The following is a 22601-nucleotide window of genomic DNA, read 5'->3' as shown; positions in this document are numbered from 1 at the left end:
TAGCCACTGCAGGGGCCGATGATCTGTTTGCACCCGGAAGTGGGTACCGAAGAGATAGGGCCGGAGCTTCTTGAGGGCCCACACTACGGCGAAGGCCTCCCTCTCGATGGTGCTCCAGCGCTGTTCTCGGGCCAGGAGGCGTCTGCTGATGAAGGCCACCGGTTGGTCAAGTCCTTCGGGGTTCAACTGGGAGAGGACCGCCCCGATGCCATGGTCGGAGGCATCCGTTTGTACGATGAATTCCCGGCTGTAGTCGGGGGCTTGGAGCACCGGGGCAGTGCACATGGCGGCCTTCAGTTTCTCGAAGGCCGCTTGACAGTCGGGGGTCCAGTTGACCATCTTCGGGTGGTTTTTGGATGTGAGTTCCGTGAGGGGCCCCACAATGCTGCCATAGTCCCTCACAAATCGCCGGTAGTAGCCGGTGAGCCCCAAGAAGGCTCGGACCTCTGTTTGCGTGACTGGAGGCTGCCAGGACTGGATGGCAGCGACCTTGAGTTGAAGGGGGGCCACCAGACCGCTTCCCACTTGGTGTCCGAGATAGGTCACGGACCCCTGACCAATTTGGCACTTGCTGGCCTTGATGGTGAGGCCGGCCCGGTGGAGGGCCTGCAGGACCTCTCGGAGGTGGTGGAGGTGGTCGGTCCAGTGGCGGCTGTACACAGCGATATCGTCCAGGTAGGCGGCGCTGAACTCCTCGAGTCCCGCCAATACCTTGTTCACCAGCCGCTGAAAAGTAGCTGGAGCGTTCTTCATGCCGAAGGGCATGACCTTGAAGTGGTAGTGGCCATCGGGGGTGGAAAAGGCGGATCGTTCCTGAGCCCGGGGTGTGAGACCAATCTGCCAGTAGCCCGCTGTCAGGTCAAAGATGCTGAGGTAGCGGGCAGCCCCCATGCGGTCGATCAGTTCATCTGCTCGGGGGATGGGATGAGCGTCGGTTCTGGTGACAGCGTTCAGGCCCCGATAGTCGACGCAGAATCGGAGCTCAGGAGTGGTGCCGGGGGCGGCAGCTTTGGGGACCAGTACGACTGGGCTGGCCCAGGGGCTGTCCGAGGGCTCGATGACCCCGAGCGTGAGCATCTTTGACACCTCCTCTTGGATGCAGGCCCGTACCCGATCTGGTACGCGGTACGCCCGATGTCTGATAGGGGGACTGTCCCCAGTGTCCACGTCGTGCAAGCACCAGGGGGTGACCCCTGGGGTGAGGGAAAACAGGGTCGCAAATTGCAGCAGGAGGTCCTGGCAGTCTTGGTGCTGTTCCGGGATGAGGGCATCGGAGAGTCGAACCCCGTCTACGGAACCATCTTTCTCACGGGTCTTTAGAAGATCAGGGAGAGGTTCGGAGTCTTCTTCCGCTCCACTGTCTGTAGCCATCAGGAGGCTGAGCTCCGAACGCACAAAGTGGGGTTTGAGTCTGTTGGCGTGGAGGACCCGGAGGGGGTTTCGGGGAGATTCCATATCGATGAGATAGGTGACGGGGCTCTTGCGCTCGACCACTTTGAAGGGCCCTGTCCACTTGTCCTGCAAGGCACATGGTTCGGTGGGGGACATCACCCATACTTGTTGGCCAGGTTCGAATTCGATGGAGGAGGCATTTTGATCGTACCATTTCTTCATGTCCTCCTGACTGGCCTCAAGATTCGCTTTGGCTATCTCTCTGAACCGCCGGGTCTGATTGCGTAGGGTCAGGAGGTACTTGAAGACGTCTGGAGGGGACTTCAGGGGGGCCATCTCCCAACCTTCTTTGACCAGGCTGAGGGGCCCTCGAACAGGGTGTCCGTACAAGAGTTCGAAAGGGCTGAAGCCGAGGGACTTCTGGGGGACTTCTCGATAGGCGAAGAGGAGGCACGGAAGCAGCACATCCCACTGGCGACGGAGGGGCTCTTCCAACCCCCCGATCATTCCTTTGAGCGTGCGGTTGAACCGCTCGACTAGTCCGTTTCCTTGAGGGTGATAGGGGGTCGGTTCTGGGGGGTTGGTATGGTCGGTGTCCTCTACTGGAGCGATCGGCGGAGGAGGTGCTGGCCATTCGGGTTCTTCAGGTCGGGGGATGGCCCGGGCGGCCATGGACCGGGTGGTTACGCACGCCCAGTCCGGGAGGCCCAACATCCCCAGGTGCTCTCTTCTTTCCACGGCGGCCCACTGGGAACTCTCAAGATCGTTCCCCAGGAGACAGTCCACGGGGGCATCATCTCGGACCGTTACCTTCAACATGCCGGAGACTCCTCCCCATTCGAAGGGGACGCAGGCCATCCGACACAGACTCTCGGAATTGTCGGCTGAACGGACGGGGCAGAGGATGTTCGGCAGGATCTGTTCCGGGGTCACCAGGTGACAGCGGACAGCCGTCACACTGGCCCCCGTGTCACGTAGTGCTTCGGCCCTGCGCCCATTAATGTTCACCCATTGACTATATTTTCTGGTGTTGGCGGGTAGGGGAGCCCGCGGGATCATGTCTCTTCCCCCTAGGCACGCTAGAACCATGGCGGCCGGTTCCCACTCTTGTTGTTCTTGTTCGCATTCTTCCTGTTCTTCGGAGATTTGCGCTCCCCCCAGGGCGGCGGCAGCTACCTGGCGGGGCCTCGGAGTCTGGTTCTGTGGACAGTTCGGGTCATTGGCGTAGTGACCGACTCGCTGGCATCGATGACAGGTGACATTGGCTCGGAACCCCGGGCGCATCGGGGGGTTGCCCCGGTTGGCCGGGGGCTGGGTGCTGGCAGCGGGAGCGGCCGGGACGGTGTCTCTTCCTCGTCCCTGGCCTCCTCCCCCTCCTCGGGGACGGTGCTGACCTTGGTTGTTCCTGTTCTGTTCGTGCGGCCCATTCCGGCCTACTCGGGTGCTCTCCCATCGGTCAGCCTCGGCGGCGAGCTGTCGTGGGTCAGTCAATTTACTGTCGAGGAGGTGCTGCCTGAGCTCGACGAAGCAGTTGTTGGAGAGGTGCTCCCACACCATGAGATTAAAAAGTTGCTCGTAGGTTGTTACGTGGCTCCCCTTGATCCAACCCTCGAAGGCTCGGCTAAAATAGTTTACATATTCCACCCATGTTGTACCCGGGATCCGGGTGCAGTCTCGGAACCTCTGGCGGTACATTTCGGGTGTGAGCCCATATCGGGTGAGGAGGGCAGCCTTCATGTGGTCATAGGAGGTCATCAGATGGTCTGGGAGCTGTAGCAGGGCATCGCGGCCTTCATTGACGAACCTCCCCCATAGGCCGGCTCCCCAGTCGCTTCGGTCGATCCGGTGGGAGGTCATGGCGATCTCGTAGGCCTTAAACCACTGTTGTATGTCGTCATCTCGGAAATACTCTCGGACGACATCCTTGGGGATGTGGACCTTTTTTTCTGTTGCTCCTGGGGTGCGCGGTTGCTCGGGCACCCCCAGTTCTTTGTTTTGCTTTCGTAGGTCTAATTCTGCCAGTTTGCGCTCGTGTTCGTACGCTAATCTCTTTTCTTCGAGCTCTCTCTGCCTCTGTTTTTCTTCCCGTTCTTCTCGGAGCCGCAGATGTTCTAGGTTCAGTTTTTGTTCGGCTAACTTTAGTTCACCGTCCATTTTGAGCCGTGCCATTTCTAACTCATGTAGTCTGCTTCTTTCTCTCTCTTGGACCTCCTCCTGCGAGATACCTGTTCTTCGCTCCTCGGGAGCTGTGGTGTTCTTCTCTGATGCTGCAATGTTTTGGTCCGGGGGTGTGGCGGCCCCGGTTTCGGCCCAAGACTCAATAGCGTGCTTGAAATCGTCTTTAGTGCTCAGACTGGTGGTAGCAATGCCTAGTTCAATGCAGAATTGTTTCAACTCACGATGGTTGTACTCCTCCAATTTCTCCATCTGGAATTTCTCGGTGGATCCGTTCTCTTTGGTTGTCATTGTGGTTTAGTTGTTGGGTGAGCTACTTTCTGTACGATTACGCGTTGATTCGGATCGCGCCGCTGGCCACCAATGTTAGACGGACCGGGAGGGTCGGCCGAGGACTAGGGGAGAGGTCTCCGGGGAGAGCCGTCTCCAGTGATCGTACAGACGAGTAACTTCCCCCCACAGACGTACACCACACAAGGATAAGGTTTAACGTTCTTTATAAGTAATCTTTAGGTACGAGAAGATGGTACAAGGAGGTCTGGACTCAGGGGTCCCCTCGATTCTAGTCTCTTGGATGGGACAGGGGGTAGCGGGACAGTCTGGTTACCAATCTGGTAGATGCGATGATATGATGAATAGCTCACAATCCTCGAGCTCGGCGTTCTAGATGGACGGGCCGCGGCAGCGCCAGCAGGTCCCGAGATGATCGTAGGTAGCGACGGTCCGCGGCGGCGCCAGCAGGTCCGGGGGAAGGTGGTAAGGACAACGGTCCGCGGCAGCGCCAGCAGGTCCCGACGAGGATGGAGGATGCGGAAGGTTGCGGCAGCGCCGGCAGGCAGGACAATAGTTCACCAGGCGAGGCTACGGCAGCGCCAGTAGTCCGTCAAGGATGAGTTCTTCTCGGTGTCTCTCGACTCCAGGATACAACTGCCTTCCTGCTCTGGAGCGGCCCCAGTTATAGGTCTGGCGCCCTTTGATGTCCGGACCCTCGCTCTTGGAGGTCGGGAGGTCCGGGATGAGGGAGTCCAGACACCCAGCAGGGGGGTGGAGCCAGCGCCCGGGGAGGCTGGGGGCGATCGGCACCTGGCGGGGGAGAGCCCTTGACACTTCTTTCTCCCATTGACCTGCCAAGTGGTCCGTTCACCTCCTGGGTGGATGGTGGTGCTGGGATGTCGGGGCCTGGCCAGGCCGGGGGTTAGGGTCGAGCTGAGGCCACGCGGCCTCGTGGTGCAGTGTCCAAGATGGTGGCAGGGTCGGGCAATGGAGCTGGTAGTGGCTCGGCCCCATGATACGGAGATGTCCGGGGTCCGGAGTCCCGTAGGAGACGGGGTGCGGGTCGCTTCTGTGGGTAACACCTGGAGGGCCGGGGCTCGGGCCCTGTCATGCGGGGAGGGAGCAAGCCCTTCACGTGGCCTGTCCAACACTCACCCACACCTGCCATGGCTGCAGTCATGTTGTCTAATCGTTCCCCCACACCTGCCATGGCTGCCCTCATGCCGTCCATGTGGCCTGCAACTGTGGCCACATTGCGCCCTATCATATGGAGCTGCAGCTGAATAGCTCCTTGCTGTTGTGCCTGGTGCTGGTGTATCGGCAGCATGCGTCTTTCAACGCTGAGCCGCGCCAGTCCCTGTTCATTGGCCCGCCTGCTTGCTGGAGTGGAGTGCTGGCGTGACCTGCCACGCCTGCCCTGCTGGCCTGAGTCTGTGGCTAGCTGCTGTGTGGAAACTGGCGCGGCCCCGGATGTTGTGGCGACAGCTGCTGGGGGTGTGACCGCAGGTGTTGCTGGTGCGCCAGATGCAGGGGGTGTGACTGCTGGTGTTGCTGGTGTACAAGATGCAGGGGGCACAATGGTAACTGCCCTGGCTGCGGCTCTAGGTGGAGCAGCGGTAGCAGGAGGCACAATGGTGGCTGGCCTGGCAGCGGCTGTGGGTGCTGCACCAGTCGCAGGGGGGACACTGCAGGTGGATCTTGCTGCTGGTGTTGATGTAGCGGCAGGGGCTGGTGCCTGGGTTGGTGGTGGCACCTCCTCCTCCTGGACCTCCTCATCGATTTGCAGCCTTTCGCTATCGCTGCTTTCGCCACCTGTGGGGGTAAGTGGTGGATCATTAGTTGCATGTATCTGGCAGACGTGCAGTTGCTACATGCATGCTGGGTGACATTCCCTGAATGGCTGTGGCTTTGTGTGCTTTGGGACCTGTCTGACTGCATTGTGGTACTACAACATTGTGGCCAGACTACATCTCCCACAATGCTTCAGGACATTCCTTGATGTGCAACTATGGCATGCCTATGGGACATTAGGGGAGCCTATTTGGTCATGAACATCCATAGGGGGCAGGGTCGCAGTTGCATGCCACTTACCTTGGGTGTCTTGGGTGGTGCGGGATGAGTCTAGTCGTGTAAATCCTACACAGGCCTCCTTCTCCAGGGTGTCCTCCACCTGGTCCTCCATGGCAGTATTGGGTGGGACAGTTGGTCCTCCTCCTCCAGTGCCCGAGGACTCCCCAAGGCGCGCCGCCACCTTCTCCTTGGCACGGCCTCGGAGGTCATACCAACGCTTCTTTAACTCCTCGAGGGACCTGTCCGCCACTCCCATGGAGTTCACAGTCGAGGCAATCCCCTGCCATATCCTGCGCTTCTCTTGTTCAGGGACCCTCCTGGAATCTTTTCCAAACAGTCTCTCATGGTTTGCCACCACCCCCTCTATCAGGTGTTCTAGCTCCTGCTCCGAAAATTTTAATTTCCTTTTGCGCCCAGACGAGCTGCTGGTGCCTGGTGCAGGTTCCTCAGACATTGTAGCAGAGTTGTGGTTCTGTGGTTCTCTCCTGAATAGCTGCAGCTCTCCAACTTGCTCCCTCTCAGTCAGCCTCACTGTGGAGAATGGTGGTGGGAACCGGCAGCTTCCTGGTTGTGATGTCATCACTGGGCTCGAAATGCGACTTCCCGTTTTCCCGATCTCGCGAGTTTGCGATCTCGCAAATAGCGATATCGCAAATAGCGATATCGCTATTTGCGAGTTCGCAATCCCGGCGCGGGTAGCCGAAAATAGCGATTTTTCTGCGATTATCGGTCATCGCTAACGGAATTTGCGATCGCGTGCGAATCGCTTTTTTTTATCGCAATTCTTCATGAATTCGGATTTGCGATTTCTGAATAGCGATTCGCTTTTTTTCGCTATTACAGAATCGCAAATGCCGATTTTCATGAATATGGCGGATGGTGTTCATCTCTTAACATGGGGATTTCTCGTGAGATGATTGTCCTAGAGGAGGCAGCCGCAAGACAGATCATCAAACTTTCAGAAAGATCATCAGGCATCTTTTGCCAACAAAAGGAAACGGGATGCTTGCATCAGCAACAGCAGGGACAACTCAGATCTACATACAGAGATAAGATGAGGAGTGAAAGAAATTATAAGGGTCAAGCTTTATCGCGCAGACTGTGGAAGTTATCTAGTACTGAAAGATAAGGCTTAAGGCAATAGGTCAATGTTCTAGTGTAGCACGGCTTGGATATGAGTTCCTGACTCTTACTTACGGGTCAGTTCTGGTCCACATTTGCGAAGAAGGCACATAATTCCACCACACATTGCCTGGTAACTGTACCCTTTACTAAGGGGCTACGCTATTACTTCTACTTTGTTCACGGGATGCCTTACTATGAAGCTCATGAGTGTGCATGTCGTACGGAGCAGTAGAATATGGAAGGATGTGTAGGGTGTTGCTTCTGCCTGGACAAAAACTTAACATTTGAGAAGAATGCAGTTTGTGAACCACCTGAGTAAAGACAAGAAAGGCTAGATATTCCATGAGGTCTTGGGACTCTGATAAGACTTGCCAGTGGTGGTGACCATCTTGAAAGCATAGATTATGAGTTCCTCATAGTCAACAGTGTCCTTGGTAGGCAATAGTTATACATAATTGCTGCAGCAGGGACATGTTGGAATTCTGTCATTTGTTCTTCCGTAAAGTCTACGAAAAGTATCTTGGAGAGAGAAAAGTGTCTTACAAAGTTATTTTCACTTCTTTTCATAATAAGTTATATTTAAGGATTACAAACTTTACAACACCTGTTTGTTTTACTAAGAGTCATCCATAGGGATTATCAACTCCACAGTAATTGTCTGTTTTACTAGGAGTTCTCTATTAAGATTACAAACTTATCACACTTATTTGTTTTCATCAAGAGTGAGTTTAACAGGTCTGAAGTCTACTGCATGTTTATTTTACAAAGAGTTAACTGTATGGGTCCAATTGAAGTATATTGACACAAAACGACCCAATAACTAATAAAAAGGGATTCGGGAACAGACATACTCCCAGATGATAGGATATTTTCTGTAATTTGGATGCTCTTTTTTTGCTCCCATTATGTCATAGAAAGCAACAAACAGGGCTCGGAACAGATACAGATGTCTCAGCAAAACACACATTTTATACGGAGACTTCATACAAACAACTAGAAAGAGTGGAAAAATCCACTAGACTTTATGAAATGGCAAAATATGCTGCTTCTGCCTGGTATCGTTGTATCGCCGTGCATTGCTTTGATTAGTGCCAGCCATTTGTGCCATTGATATCGCTGCATCTCCTGCATTGCTTTGATTAGTGCCAGCCATTTGCGCTACTGTTTGTTTCTGTGCCCGCGACCTCCTTTGTGCCTGTGCCTTCCCTTATTGAGCCTGATCTCGCCCAGCATTGTTTAGCCATTTTTGTTGTGCCCTTAGACCGTCCCTGCCGCTGCTCCCACGCAGCCCCACCCCCACTCCCTCCAGCTTCGACCGAGCCTCCCCACTCGCCACCCCGCTCCCGCCTCCAGCTGCTCCTCCCTCGCTCCGCCCCCCTCCACTCTCCACTTATGGCAGAGACACATACGCGCAGCGGACGTGCCCCTTGCGCGCCGATGGCACGCCAAAGGTAAGCCCGTCTACGCCCGTCCGCGCCTCGACCGCGCCTAGGGCCAGACCCCCTGGCCCCCGCAACTGCCATCCCTGCCGTCGAACCTACGACACCTCAACCCTCACTGCACTCAACACCGGCCACCTCCAAGACTGCCACCAAGCCGCCCCAGGTCGTACCCATGGACCCTTCACCTGCCAATCCTGCAAGTTCTCCTGCATCAAGACCCTCACTACACCCACAAATGCCAAACAGAGTTCCGACAATAACCACCTGAAGTGCATCCTGCTCAACACCCGCTCGGTCCACAGACACGCCATTGAACTATGGAACTTACTCGACACCACATCGCCGGACGTCGCCTTTCTTACGGAAAGCTGGATGAACGCCTCTTCAGCGCCCGACATCGCCATAGCCATCCTGGACGGTTACAAGATCATCCGAAGAGACCGCATCAACCAAACAGGAGGAGGCATCGCCATCGTCCACAAGAGCACCATTTGCATCTCGACCAGCTCCGAAGACACCCTCATAGCCACCGAACACCTCCACTTCCAGATACACACCGACCCCAAGACCACACTCAGAGGCACCCTCATTTACAGACCCCCAGGACCCCGCACACAATTCAGCGAAGACATCGCTGACTTTATCAGCCCACACGCCCTCCCCTCCGACGACTACATTCTCCTAGGAGACCTCAACTTCCACCTAGAGAATAACAACGACAACAACACCACCACCCTGCTGGACAACCTCGCCAATCTCAGACTCAAACAACTGGTGAGTACCCCCACCCACTACGCCGGACACACGCTCGACCCAAGTTCCCCGCAGAAACTGGAACAAAGTTACCACCGACCAGCTCACCACATCTCTGAACCAAAACCCTCCCGCCATATCAACGGACCCAAATCAAGCAGCCATCAATCTCACACAGTGGATCACCCACTGCGCTGACGAATTAGAACCCTTGAAAAACCATCACAACAAGCCAGGGAACAAAAAAGCCTCCTAGTTCAACGACGACCTCAAGAACTCCAAAAAGAACTGCTGCGCCCTCGAGAAAGCCTGGCGAAGAAACCCAACCACAGACAACATGACCGCCCTCAAGGACGCCACCCGCAAACACCACCAGCTGATCCGCTCCACCAAGAAATCAGCATTCAAGGATCGACTAGACAACAACGCCCCCAACAGCAAGGAACTCTTTAGCATTGTCAAAGAGCTCACCAATCCCAGCGCCGGCACCAATGACATCACTCCCTCACAAGACCTCTGCGACTCTCTAGCCTCGTTCTTCCACAGCAAGATCGCGGACATACATAACAGCTTCGGCGACCAGTCCACTCCCCTCACCATCGAACTGAAGCCCCCCTCCACCACCCTTCGCCCCTGGACCCCAATTAGCACCGAAGACACCATCCGCTTGATGAACTCCATCCACTCCGGATCACCAACCGACCCATGCCCCCACCACATCTTCAACAAGGCAGACTCCATCATCGCACCCCAACTCAAAGTTGCTGACTTAGTCGTTACTAGCCCATACCTTACCATATTAGGTGATGTCAATATCCACCTGGACAATCCAGATGACCCCTCAACCAAAGCTTTGCTAGAGAATCTGGAAGCTATCCAACTCACTCAGAAGGGTTTCGAACCCACACATGAGAAAGGCCATCTTCTGGACGGAGTGTTCAGCAACGACCACAAACTAGTAGTAGGGACCCCTATGGCCCTCACATGGTCTGATCACTATTTGGTCCCCCTACGGTGGCAACACACCGCCTCTGTCCCACTACCCCCACGTACATCGCTTCAGGGGAGAGAATGGACTAAGCTCTCTGTTGACAGGTGGACAAATGCTCTACTTACCAACATCCCACAAGCCATGGATGACCCAACAGTATTGTATGACAACTACTCCCAATGGATCTCCAAGGCCCTTGATTCTGTGCTACCACAGATAACCCTTAGGGAAAAAACTAAATCTAAGGTATCACCTTGGTACACTCCCAAACTTAAAGAAATGAAAAAACACTGCAGGAAGCTAGAAAGGACCTGGAGGGCCTCTCGTAGCAGTTCAGCTAAAACAAACCATCATGATGCCATAAGAGAATATAAAGCTGAAATTAACGCAACCAAGGCCCGCTTCTTTGAAGACAAAATTAACAATGCTCATAACTGTCCCAGAGAAATATTCCAAATCGCAAAATCTTTAATTGACACCCCACCCATCCCCCTGGACCCCAGTAAAGCACAATTCAGATGCAACAATCAAGCGGAATATTTTTACCAAAAAATACAATCAATTTCATCGGCATTTGTCGCTCCAGATTTAGCTGACCTTGAAGCAACTAAGCCACCTGGCACCACACCCTATAGACTAGTGGAGTTCCCCCCAGTAGGAGCGGACGCTCTGGAACAAATCATGAAAAAAGTTAAATCTGGATCCCCAAGTGATCCCGCACCTCCATGCCATCTAATAAAGATTACAGACACAATACGGCCAGTTATCCTTAACATCCTTAATAATTCCATCACTACTGGTATAGTCCCTACGGCCTGGAAGAAAGCCCAAGTACGGGCTCTTTTGAAAAAACCCTCCTTGGACCCAGATAACATGGCCAACTACCGTCCAATATCCCTGCTTCCCTGGATTAGCAAACTGCTTGAGAGACATATTAATATATCTCTCACTCAGTACCTAGAATCAAACAGTATACTTCACGATTCCCAGGCAGGATTCCGCCCCAAGCTGGGAACGGAAGCGGCCCTTCTAACAGTGACTGAGTTAGCCAGGAAACAGATGGACTTAGGCGGCACTACAGCAATTATTTTGCTTGATCTTAGTGCCGCCTTCGACACTGTAAATACCATCATCCTCATCCATCGTCTTAAACAAATAGGAGTTTCAGGAACAGCCATTCGCTGGCTACAATCCTTCCTAGAAAATCGCTCTTTTCGAGTAGTTGAGGGCACCACGCAATCCAGTACTTGGCCTCTCGATCAGGGTGTGCCTCAGGGCTCGTCCCTGAGCCCCACCCTTATTTGATTGTTTCCGTGAACCAAACTATTGCCTCCTCGTCTAATCTTGAGAATTGTTTAGTGGCAGTCAACAAATGGATGGCCAGCTCCCACCTAAAGCTTAATGGGGACAAAACGGAGCTTATGATTCTTGGAAACCCAAACATTCCCTGCCCACTATCCAACTGGCCCCCATGCATGGGTACCCAGCCGCAGCCCAAACCCCAAATAAAGAGCCTGGGCATTTGGCTTGATGCCAATCTCAATTTTAACCACCAAGCAACGATCGTATCTGCCACCTGTTTTGGCTTGATGCGCATGCTCAGAAAAGTACTACCACTTCTCCCCCCACAAGCCCGCAGGATCAGGGTGCAAGCAATTATTCTTTCCCGTTTAGATTACGGGAATGCGTTGTACCTGGGGGCTCCGGCCACTACAACAAAGAAGCTCCAGGTCACGCAAAACGCAGCAGCCCGTCTCCTGCTGGGCCTTAACAGACGGGACTCAGGGACTACTGCTCTAAAAAAACTCCATTGGCTACCCATCAAAGCTAGAACTCTGTTTAAATCAATGTGCTTTATGCACAGGGCCATGTGGAAAAAAGCACCAGCAATGATCTGCTCGCTGGCTACTCCATATCTTCCCCATAGGCCACTGCGCTCCAGCACAGCCTTTCTGGCCATTGAGAACAAAGTCAAACGTGCCAGATGGGGAGGACGTTCCTTTTCCTGGAATGCGGCTAAGGCATGGAACTCTCTGCCTGTCTCCCTGCACGGTGAGCCTAACCTCCTAAAATTCCGGAAAGAATTAAAAACCCTTCTTTTCATGTAAATCCCACCTCCTTCACTTGCCCCGCAGTTACACTCAGCGCTACGAGGCCTCCGGGTTGTTTGCGCTTAATAAAATTCATTTAATAATAATAACTCCGGGACATCATCAACTGCTCCCTCAACACCGCTACCTTCCCGGAAAGCTGGAAACACGCCAAACTCAGTGCCCTCCTGAAGAAACCTACTGCAGACCCCACCGAACTTAAAAACTACCGCCCCATCCCGCTCCTCTCATTCCCCACCAAAGTCATATAGAAGACCGTCAACAGTCAGCTCGCCACCTTCCTCGAGTCTAACGGCTCCCTCGATCCCTCACAGTCCGGCTTCCGAGCCAACCACAGCACCGAGACCGCCCTCATCGCAGCCACAGACGACATCCGGACACTACTCGACAATGGGGAAACAGCTGCCCTCATTCTCCTGGACCTCTCCGCAGCGTTTGACACGGTCTGCCACCGCACCCTTGTACAACGCCTCAGCAACGCCGGGTTACAAGAAAAAGCATTGGATTGGATCATCTTGTTCCTCGCCGGAAGAACCCAAAGAGTCCGCCTCCCCCCTTTCAGATCAGAGGCCACCAAAGTCATCTGCGGCGTACCACAAGGATCATCGCTCAGCCCCACCCTCTTCAACGTCTACATGAGTCCCCTCGCATCCATTGCACGCCAGCACAACCTCAACATCATCTCATACGCTGACGACACACAGCTGATCCTCTCCCTCACCAAAGACCCAAACACCGGCAAAACCAACGTACACGAAGGAATGAAAGACGTAGCCGAGTGGATGAAGAACAGCCGCCTAAAACTGAATTCAGACAAGACGGAAGTCCTCATCCTAGGATCATCCACCTCGGCATGGGACGACTCATGGTGGCCACTGGCCCTAGGAAGTGCACCCAAACCAACAGACCATGCTCGCAAACTGGGATTCATTATAGACTACTCTCTCTCGATGACCAGACAAGTCAACGTGTCTCATCGTCATGTTTTAACATCCTACGCATGCTCCAAAAAATCTTCAGATGGATCCCAACCGAAACAAGGAAGACGGTCACCCAAGCACTTGTCACAAGCCGACTGGACTACGGAAACACCCTCTACGCCGGAACCACAGCCAAATTGCAGAAAAGACTTCAACGCATTCAGAACGCCTCCGCTCAACTCATCCTAGACATACCCCGCCACAATCACATATCCGCCCACCTGAGAGACCTTCACTGGCTCCCCGTCAACAAGAGAATCACGTTCCGTCTCCTCACTCACGCACACAAGGCCCTCCATGACCTAGGACCCAGATACCTCAACACTCGCCTGACCTTTTACACACCCACCCGCCAACTACGATCGTCCAACCAAGCCCTCGCCTCGATTCCACGCATCCGAAGAATCACCATGGGAGGAAGATCATTCTCCTACTTAGCGGCCAAAACCTGGAACTCCCTCCCCACCCACCTCCGTCTTACACAGAACCACCTCTCCTTCAGAAAACAACTCAAAACTTGGCTGTTTGATAAGTAGCGAACCCCTCTCCCTCAAGCGCCTTGAGACCCTCTGGGTGAGTAGTGCCCTATACAAATTCTTGACTTGACATGCAAAAACGAACGAAAGGCCCATTCGTGGAAACAAAACGCATATTAGTCATCCCAATGTGAGTTTTTTTGGCCTCTATAGCCACAAATAGCCTATCAGTCGTCCTCCAATGCAAAATAGGCACAAAACAAATGGAATGCAGAATGGAGCAGCCAGGGACAAGTGCAGCACAGATCAACAACCCCCTAAAGCCCCCCAACATCCAGGATGACTAGCCAGAGACCCAGGGGAAGAGGAAATGCAGGTCTACATCCATGAAAAGAGGTACATCACGGTGCAACACCAGTGAATCATCACTTCTCATTGCGCACTCTTCGCAACACCATGGCATCCAAAACCTTGAAAGCGCGGACAGTCCCTGGGGCCCGGAGGGCTTGCTGATCCTGCCTTAGGAGCCTGGACGCCTCACTGGTCCTGCATCTGGAGCCTGGATGCCTCGCTGGTCCTGCGTCTGGAGCCTGGATGCCTCGTTGGTCCTGCGATTGTAGCCTGGATGCCTCGCTGGACCTGCTTCTGGAGCCTGGAGTGGGATGCGGAGGTGCTGTGGAGTCGATGAGCCATGGTGGTAGACATTGAGGCGCGGCAATCGCCCTTTCCTGGTGATGAAGTCTGGCAGGGCGCACAGAGACATTTTGCTGACATATGTGAGAAGACCGCCTTGAGCCCTTTGGAGCTGTGAATGGTAGAGGTCCTCCTGTGCTCCAACGTAGGGTGGTCTGTACCACATACTACGATCCACCACTACACCGGGGTGCATGGAGGGAATTACCAACTGTGGCTGACGCCTCTCTGCATCACAGGCCGGATGAATTTGTGCTGGCCGGGCGCTGTGGAGGGTGAGCCCCCTAAGTTGTGCCAAACTTGTGTTGCGGGAGCGCTGCAACTTCATGCCTAAGGGGGCCCTGCTGCATCGGGAGTTTCCCAAGCAGACTTGGTGGTGACTGCAGTACCCAGGGTTGTGAAATCCCACCTGGCTGAGGCTCCTGCTGGCTGAGTCACAGATTTGGAGAGAGTGCAGCTGATTGCGCCACAGTGTCAATGTCCAGGTAAGGAGAAGGTGGGACGCGTAGCAGCAGAGGACCCAGGGTCGAGTAGCCCAGGCCTAGCACCTGGTGCGACACACCCCCAGTGGCGTCTCATCCGCAATGATGGAAAAGCATCACCCCACTGCTTTCAAACAGCTTTAAGAGAGCAGGAGCAACCAAGATATGGGACCCGGCCTCGAGGTAAGATGTCTTTCATTTAAATATTTACAACACCCGCTCAAACACACACACCAGCGTCCCCGGCCCCTCCAGTGTCCTTTCTGGTTTGTCCCACCTCCCAGCTATCCAGTTCTCCCCAAAGCCCCAAAGCACTTTTCTATGGCGGGCGCTGTGCGCCCATGAGCAGCAGGCATACCACTGGTGTGCCAAAGGTATATATGACGTTACAACACATACCATTACATCACATTCCATTACAATGCATTCTAATACTAAGCATATTGCAACAGTAGGGAAAGTGCTGTATAGCAGAGATGAAAACATTACTATTCCCACTTCAGTGAGTTCAATCCTAAAACTAACCATTACACCCTAAAATACACCCTGGACCCTAAAATTCATCTTTGACCCCCCAAAACACACACTGGACCCTAAAATTGACCCCCCAAAACAACCCTAAATTTCATATTTGACCCCAAAACACACCCTAAATCTCATATTTGACCCCAAAACACACCCAAAGTTTCATATTTTACCCCATAATACACCTCCAATTTCATCTCTGCCCCCTGAAACACATACCCACCCTAAAACTTAAAAAACAGCATTACTAACCTCACAATGCGTTGGAATGGAATGCGATGTAAAGATAGAGGCAGTTTTTTTGGCCCTCCTACCTTCAAGAATTCCCTTGTAAGTATCACAAAGTGCCGTTTTTGCTAGAGAACGCCTCTCTTGCATGTCATTATCGCTAACAGAAGTGGCAATCTTGTCTATAGATGTTTTCGCGCGCAGGAGGTTAGCAACAGCTTGTACATATGGCGATAATAATATCGCCGCCAAACCGTCGGAAAAGTGCCACTATAGCAGCGTTTACTCCTTGTACATATGCCCCTGAGTGTATTGCCTGCTTTGGCGCTACAAAGAATGGTGACAACATTTTGGTCTGGGGTTCATCAGATATACCCATCACAATGTCTTCTTTGAATATGAAAAATGTTAAATAGGGTAATTGATACAAATGTATAGCAAAATAGCTAGGTTGTTTTTGTGCAGCTTAATTAGTTTAATTTAATTTTAATTACTCCAGCATACCTATTGCCTGTGTGATGCACACCTTGTACTCTTGTCAGTACCTTTTATCTCTATATGCAAAATTTATTTTAAATAGAATAACATTGGAATCTAGATTATCTATGACTCAAATAATACTTTGACAGACAAGTTCTCATGAACCCTACAATACTTTGAAGTAAGCATGAACAATAATATAGTACACCAGTGTGAGCTTTATTCACACATGTGTGCAGGTAGCACAGTGATGACAAGCAACAATAATGGACAGCAATAAGTTACTGTCTACCTCAAATGACTGGGGGTTCCATACTTTTTAGGTATGGCCTTAGAAGTAGCTTTTGCTGTCCTGGCAGATCATTATTTTTTTTTAAACAAACATAATATACATATGTAAGAAGGTTTATGGTCATTGGTCTGTTACATTGTCATTCACATTATTATTCCGCCTGTCACAGTATACAGAACACATTTCCATTGTTTTGTTTCTCCTTGAGTGACTGCACAAAGCCAATGCACATTATTCACACCCACTTAAAAGTAGTTCCTTCCTCTTCAGTGATAAATGTGGTTTTAAGTATGCATTTGCCGGCAATTCAGATGCCAATTTGTATGTCTATTTATTTTCTGTGTTTTTTAAAGTTGTTGTAATAAATTCTTTAGTGGCATTGGAACACTGCAGTCTCTGAGATTTTGATACTTGGTTAGGTGGCCATTTATTCTTGTCTCCTACACTAATATAATGTGTGACGCATTTGAAAGGCTTGTTATTTAAAAACATCACTTAAAACCGCCACATCAATACATTTCTAAAAACTTTTTAATTACAAGCATGTGGCTGGTACACTTAGGAGGTGGTGTGTTTTATTTATTTATTTTTGTGGGATACAGTAGCAATAAGATACTATTAAAACATTAACCATTTCACTAGCTTGTCAACGCTAGACATGCTGGCTTGACAATGCTTATTTACAGTTATGGTTTTGCTTGTCTTGAATATTTCTCTGATTTTCAGAGACTTTGTACCTGCTCAGACTAGAGTGGTTGCAGTTTTGGTCAGTGTTAACAGGCATTCCTTAATCATTAGTGATATCTGTAGACTGTTTCATCCAATAAAGAATTCTATTTTCATTACATGGCCATATGAGCATACCCACGTGCAACATCATTACATAAACCTCACAAAACCACATGCAAGTAGTACTCAACCCGCTGCAGCCTCCTTTCAAATTACACCATCAAGCCCAGCCAGAACACAGAACTCCGTACAGCACCATATACACTGGAGACACATTGTTTAATGAACACACTCACATTTGATTAACTTTAACCACAAATGGATTCCTTCTAGTTGACATGAAATGGGCAACAAATTAAACTGCCATAAAGACAATCACTACAGATATTGGTTAAATGGCCAAGACAGATCAGATGGAGCTGACTAATGAATGTAGGTTAATAGACAGGGAGCAAACACCTCTGATCCCCCTTCTTCCACCTCTTGAAAAAATAGGTGATGCAGATACATATAATGAGGTGATTGGAGACAGAAGACAGCTCCCTATAGCTATCTGGACCAAAAGAAAGGAAAGAGGGTGACCTGAAGTGCAGCCAGGAATGAGTGAGGCAGTTACTGACTTCACTGCTTCTGTGATGTATGGTAAGAGGCCATGTGAGTAGAAAGGATCCAGCACCCCTGCTTCTAAATGGTATTACTCTCTCACACCATGTTGGTGTTTGAAAACTAAGAAATAAGCTATTTCACAATGCTTCAAGCAGGTGACGCACTAAAAACAAACTACTGCTAAAGTGGCTCACAGGCCTCTTAAGATCACCTGAAAATAAGGGGCTCCTACAAATCGCAGCACAACACCCAAAAATCTCCCAGGGCTTGACTCCTGGTGATTTGCAGCCCAATTCATCAGGGATTCGCGAAGACCTACGGCCATCGCTAAAGACAGGACAACTATGGATCTATGGGAAGGACATTTCGATTAAATATTTGCCAGTACACGTTAATTTAATAATAGTAGTAACATTGCTGTAAGCATCGGGGACATAATTCCTAAAACAAAAAAAATAAAGCTTCACAGCTAATAAAATTTAGGTGCACTTGAACCATCATTTGCAAGGGCGAATTCACATTTTAATGGTGACAATGAGGAAGGAATATATTTGAGTAAATGCAATAGCCTTATCTGAGGGGGGATGTTATCCTAAGAGTGAAAATCATTATTTGCTAACCCTCTTTTGTGCTACATTTTGTACACAGAGACGTACATACGCCACATTCAAGTATGGGGTAATATGTATACGATGGAGCACTCGTGGATATCCAGAAGTGCTACTAGTATTCTTTTTGAGTTCCAAAAAATAAAAGATTTTCTCCACATGCAGGATTACAACCCCTGCAGTAAGTTTATGACTTCCTTTGTGAAATTGTCCCTTGTGGTATACGTCAGATTTGTTTCAAGAAAGTATGTCAGCCATATCAGTAAAACACACGAACATATTCAGAAATTGAGATTTAGAAGAAGAATATGTCATTTTTGTTTCAAATTCCCACTGTGCTGCCAGATCAAGACGGTGGTGTCATTGTAAACATTAAGAGGGGGGCAGTTCTTACCAGTTGCCATCGCCATTTTGGAATTGCTGAACTGCGTAACCAAACTGCTCACTGGGGGGCCCCGAAAATATCTTCGAATCTTTAAGTCCAATGTTGTAGGCTGCAGCACCGTGAAGGAGAATGCCTGAAATAGGGGGAAACAGACTTTAACTGTTATTTCCGCTGTTTTATGTGCCACAAGAATAAAAAAGATAACTTATAGGTGCATAAACGTCATACGCTTGCAATAAATATTACACCAAACTAATCATAACATATCATTTTAATACACCAGTAGTGGTGTTTCCTAGCAAGCAGGTCTACCTAAAAGAAATTTAGAAACTGTTTTAGATTTAACGTGCATCACAGGAAAATGATTCTTAATGGCACAAGGAAAAGGCCCTATTGGTGTTGAATCACTGTAACCACAATTCATGGTTTAGAAACTCAGGCAGAGCTAAAAAAGAAAAAAAAAAAAAAAAAAAAAAAGCACACAAATAAATAATGGAAAGAAAAATTGTTCGTCCACTACCCTGTTACCAAAGAGCCATTTTTCGTTAGATGTGCCCAGGTGATTAAGCAAAATGCTGTGGCTCACAATTTAAGATAACGGATGGCTGAAGTGGACTGACTCATTGCTTCATTCTGTATGCTGTGGTGGATGGAAGAAGCAAAATGAGGAAGATAGTTGAGCTGACAAATGTTCGAAGATGATTGACCAAATGCCCCGCTATCTGTATGTATGTTTGTGCGTTTTGTTTGTAAACGTTTTTAAATTCATGAGGCTGGCGAAACAACTAAAGCTGTCTCTAGGCCAGACCTAAAAAAGTCATTTGTCCAGCTGTGATTTTGAAATGTTCAACAGACAGGAAACAAGTTGTGTATTCAAAACTACTAACAAGGCCTTCTGTCAGGCCGCTGACCCGAAGACAGGGAATGTTAGAGTTCAGATATGTTCATGAATCAGTCCTTTTTTAATGCACTTCATCCTTGCTCAGCCATTAAGTACTCTGGGCTCAAAGCTGAATGCCAACAAGAGCTTCCCACATATTTGAATGACTGTAAGCTCTAATTACGGTTCTTTCATAACAAACACGTCTTTTAGTAGCACAAGCGTCAATGAGGAAATCTTTCGTATAAACCTGCATCAGCTTTGCAAGAATGGACTGTGCACAGTGGTAATAATTTCCACAGGCTCATAACGCATGACTCAGCCGAAAATTTTTTTCCAAATTGCACAGAAAGACATATTTTTATTATATTTGGGTTATTTTTAGAATGATAGAGCAGCTCACAGGAAACCGTTGTAAAACCAATTCATTGTAAGACAGCGATCCTTCCCGAGCAAGCACATTAGTTGTGTATTTTTAAATGATAGGCAAAAGTTATGCATTTTTAAATAATAGGCAAGCTTCACAAAAGGAAGTACGCTTGTGGATGCGTAGGATTTCCTTCCTCCACGTGTGACTCCACACCCGATTTAGAGTGACCAAGGATTGTTCTGAGCTTTAGAATTTCAGAAGAAGAATGTGTATAATTCAAACACCGATAGCTGATTTTCCTACCTCTACATGTGCAGAGGAAGAGAGAAAGGGATGGCCTTGGAATGAGTGGCGTGGTGAATTAGACAAAGGCAGTAGTTGGTACATTGAAATACCTGATGCCCTTGTGATGAGTTTAGTCATTGCAAAGAGTGTTAAACTAGGCAAACTGTCTAGATGAGGCTAACGACTATTAGAACATTGGAATGTTGGGAGCTCCATTGCAGACAATGGAGTGCTCCCTGCTTCTACGGGCCGGTAAAGGCCCGCAGAGCAACATTCCAATGTTCTACAAAGGCTTCTTGAAGCTCGAGGGGATTTATATCCCCTCGAACTTCGAGAACCCTTTGTTTAATTTGTTAGAACATTCTGCCCTCTGTGGCAGAATGTTCTAATAGCCTTATAGCCCTTCATAGCAGGGCTATACCGGCTATTAAAGTCCCGCTGTCTCGTTAAAGTCCCTCGCCTTCGGCTCGGGTCTTTAACGATTCAGCGGGCCTTTAATAGCCGGTATAGCCTGCTACGGCGGGCTATAAGGCTATATTAGAACATTGGAATGTTGGGAGCTCCATTGAAAACAATGGAGTGCTCCGGGCTTATAATGGCTGATATAAGCCTGGAGCTCCAACATTCCAATGTTTCTTTGTTCACAGCTCTGGCTGCGAACAAAGACTTCAGGGAGCCTGAGGGGATTCCACTCCCCTCACGCTCCCATAAGGCTTTATTCTTTTTTTTTTAGAACATTCTGCCCTATAGTGGCAGAATGTTTTAATAGCCTTATAGTCCTTCGTAGCTGGGCTATACCGGCAATTAAAGTCCCTCCTCATTGTTAAAGGCCCTCACCTTCGGCTCGGGCCTTTAACGCTGGAGAGGGCCTTTAATAGCTGGTATAGCCCCCTACGGCGGGCTATAAGGTTATATTATGGCAAGATGTCAAAGTGGTGTTCGTGTAATTGGTCGAAAGAAAAAAGTTGGACAATAAATTCTGTGGAAAACCATGTTTTTTATTGGTTGCGGCTATCCACCCTTCAGCCCCTCACCTGAAATATATTTGGTATCTTCAACAAGAACGCCCTTTTACCTTTCATTCCCCGTCATTGTTTTCAGTTTCCCCTTATTTCCCTTTTTGAGGAATGATTTTAATAGATCATTCGATTTTGAATTACATGAAGTCATTTGAGTCTTCAGGGAAATAAAAACTGAAAGAAAATGTACGGAGTGGAGTGTTTGAGTTACAGACAATTTGCATGCCTTTATATTGGGAAATATAAGAATTCCTATGAATGCCTTGTTATTTCTTTTGTTACACCAACAAGCACAATGACAACACCCCGTAAGAAAAAGATAATTATTTAACTGCAATTTCCCATTGCACTTACACCTTCATCATGTATGGGAAGTATAAAAGTGCAGATTAGCATGGGAAAGGCTTTGTAAATGTAAGTTAATTATTCAGAATGGGCTTGATTAACAAAGGCAAATATGCTGTAGGCTGCAACACCATGGAGGAGAATGCCTAATCTAGACAGAAACAGACCACAACTGTTATTTCCGCTGCTTTATGTGTCACAAGAATTTTTTTTTTAACTTGTAGGTGCATAAACGTGTCTGCCATCTGCTTGCAATAGAAACAGAAAACTATTGATAACACAAATCTTTAAAACAATGGTAGTGCAATATATACACATTTATATATATTCACTGAAAAAAACACAGGTTTCAGGGATGTTATAGTTAGTTGGACATTTCACTTGTACAAAACCAGAGTAATTCGACCGTTATAGTAAGTTAAACTAGCTATAAATCACGCCCCCGCAATGCACTGCTGATGACATCGCATATTACATCATCATGACATGGTCAGTGACATCACTGATGAGATCACTGACGGCATTTCAAATGGCATCACTGATGACATCATCCAGTGACTGAGTATTTCTAAAAAGTTTAAATATGTTTTATGTACATATTTGCCAAGGTGTAATGAAAAAGGAGTGGGTGTATGAGTGTCTGAATGGATGATTTAGTAAGTGTATGACTTTTAATATAAGTGAGTTACTAAACATGTCTTACTAATGCATGGGTTAGAACTAATCTGTGTGAATGTCTGTATCAGTCTGTCAGTTGGTGTGTAAGTGGCTGGATGGGTTGTTGAGTAGCTACATGAGTGTCTATATGGGTTTTCGATTGGTTGTCTGAGTACTAGTATGGGTGCCTGAATGTCTGTGTGAGTGGGTGATTCACTGGTCGTATGGG

The 22601-nt window shown here is 49.4% G+C and overlaps 1 protein-coding gene across 2 annotated transcripts in view; it reads right to left on the bottom strand.

Moving 5' to 3' along the window:
* Window positions 1-22601, bottom strand: part of ITGA2 (integrin subunit alpha 2) — a 616173-nt gene that overhangs the window by 316039 nt on the left and 277533 nt on the right. For both annotated transcript variants that reach the window (XM_086960619.1, XM_086960620.1), the window contains exon 2: window positions 18826-18949. In XM_086960619.1, the coding sequence (XP_086816745.1) occupies window positions 18826-18949 (124 nt within the window). The remainder of the gene's footprint in view (window positions 1-18825; window positions 18950-22601) is intronic.

Source organism: Lissotriton vulgaris, chromosome 3_1, assembly GCF_964263255.1.
Source record: "Lissotriton vulgaris chromosome 3_1, aLisVul1.2, whole genome shotgun sequence".
Taxonomy (NCBI): Eukaryota; Metazoa; Chordata; class Amphibia; order Caudata; family Salamandridae; genus Lissotriton; species Lissotriton vulgaris.
This window is presented reverse-complemented; position numbering and strand designations above follow the sequence as displayed.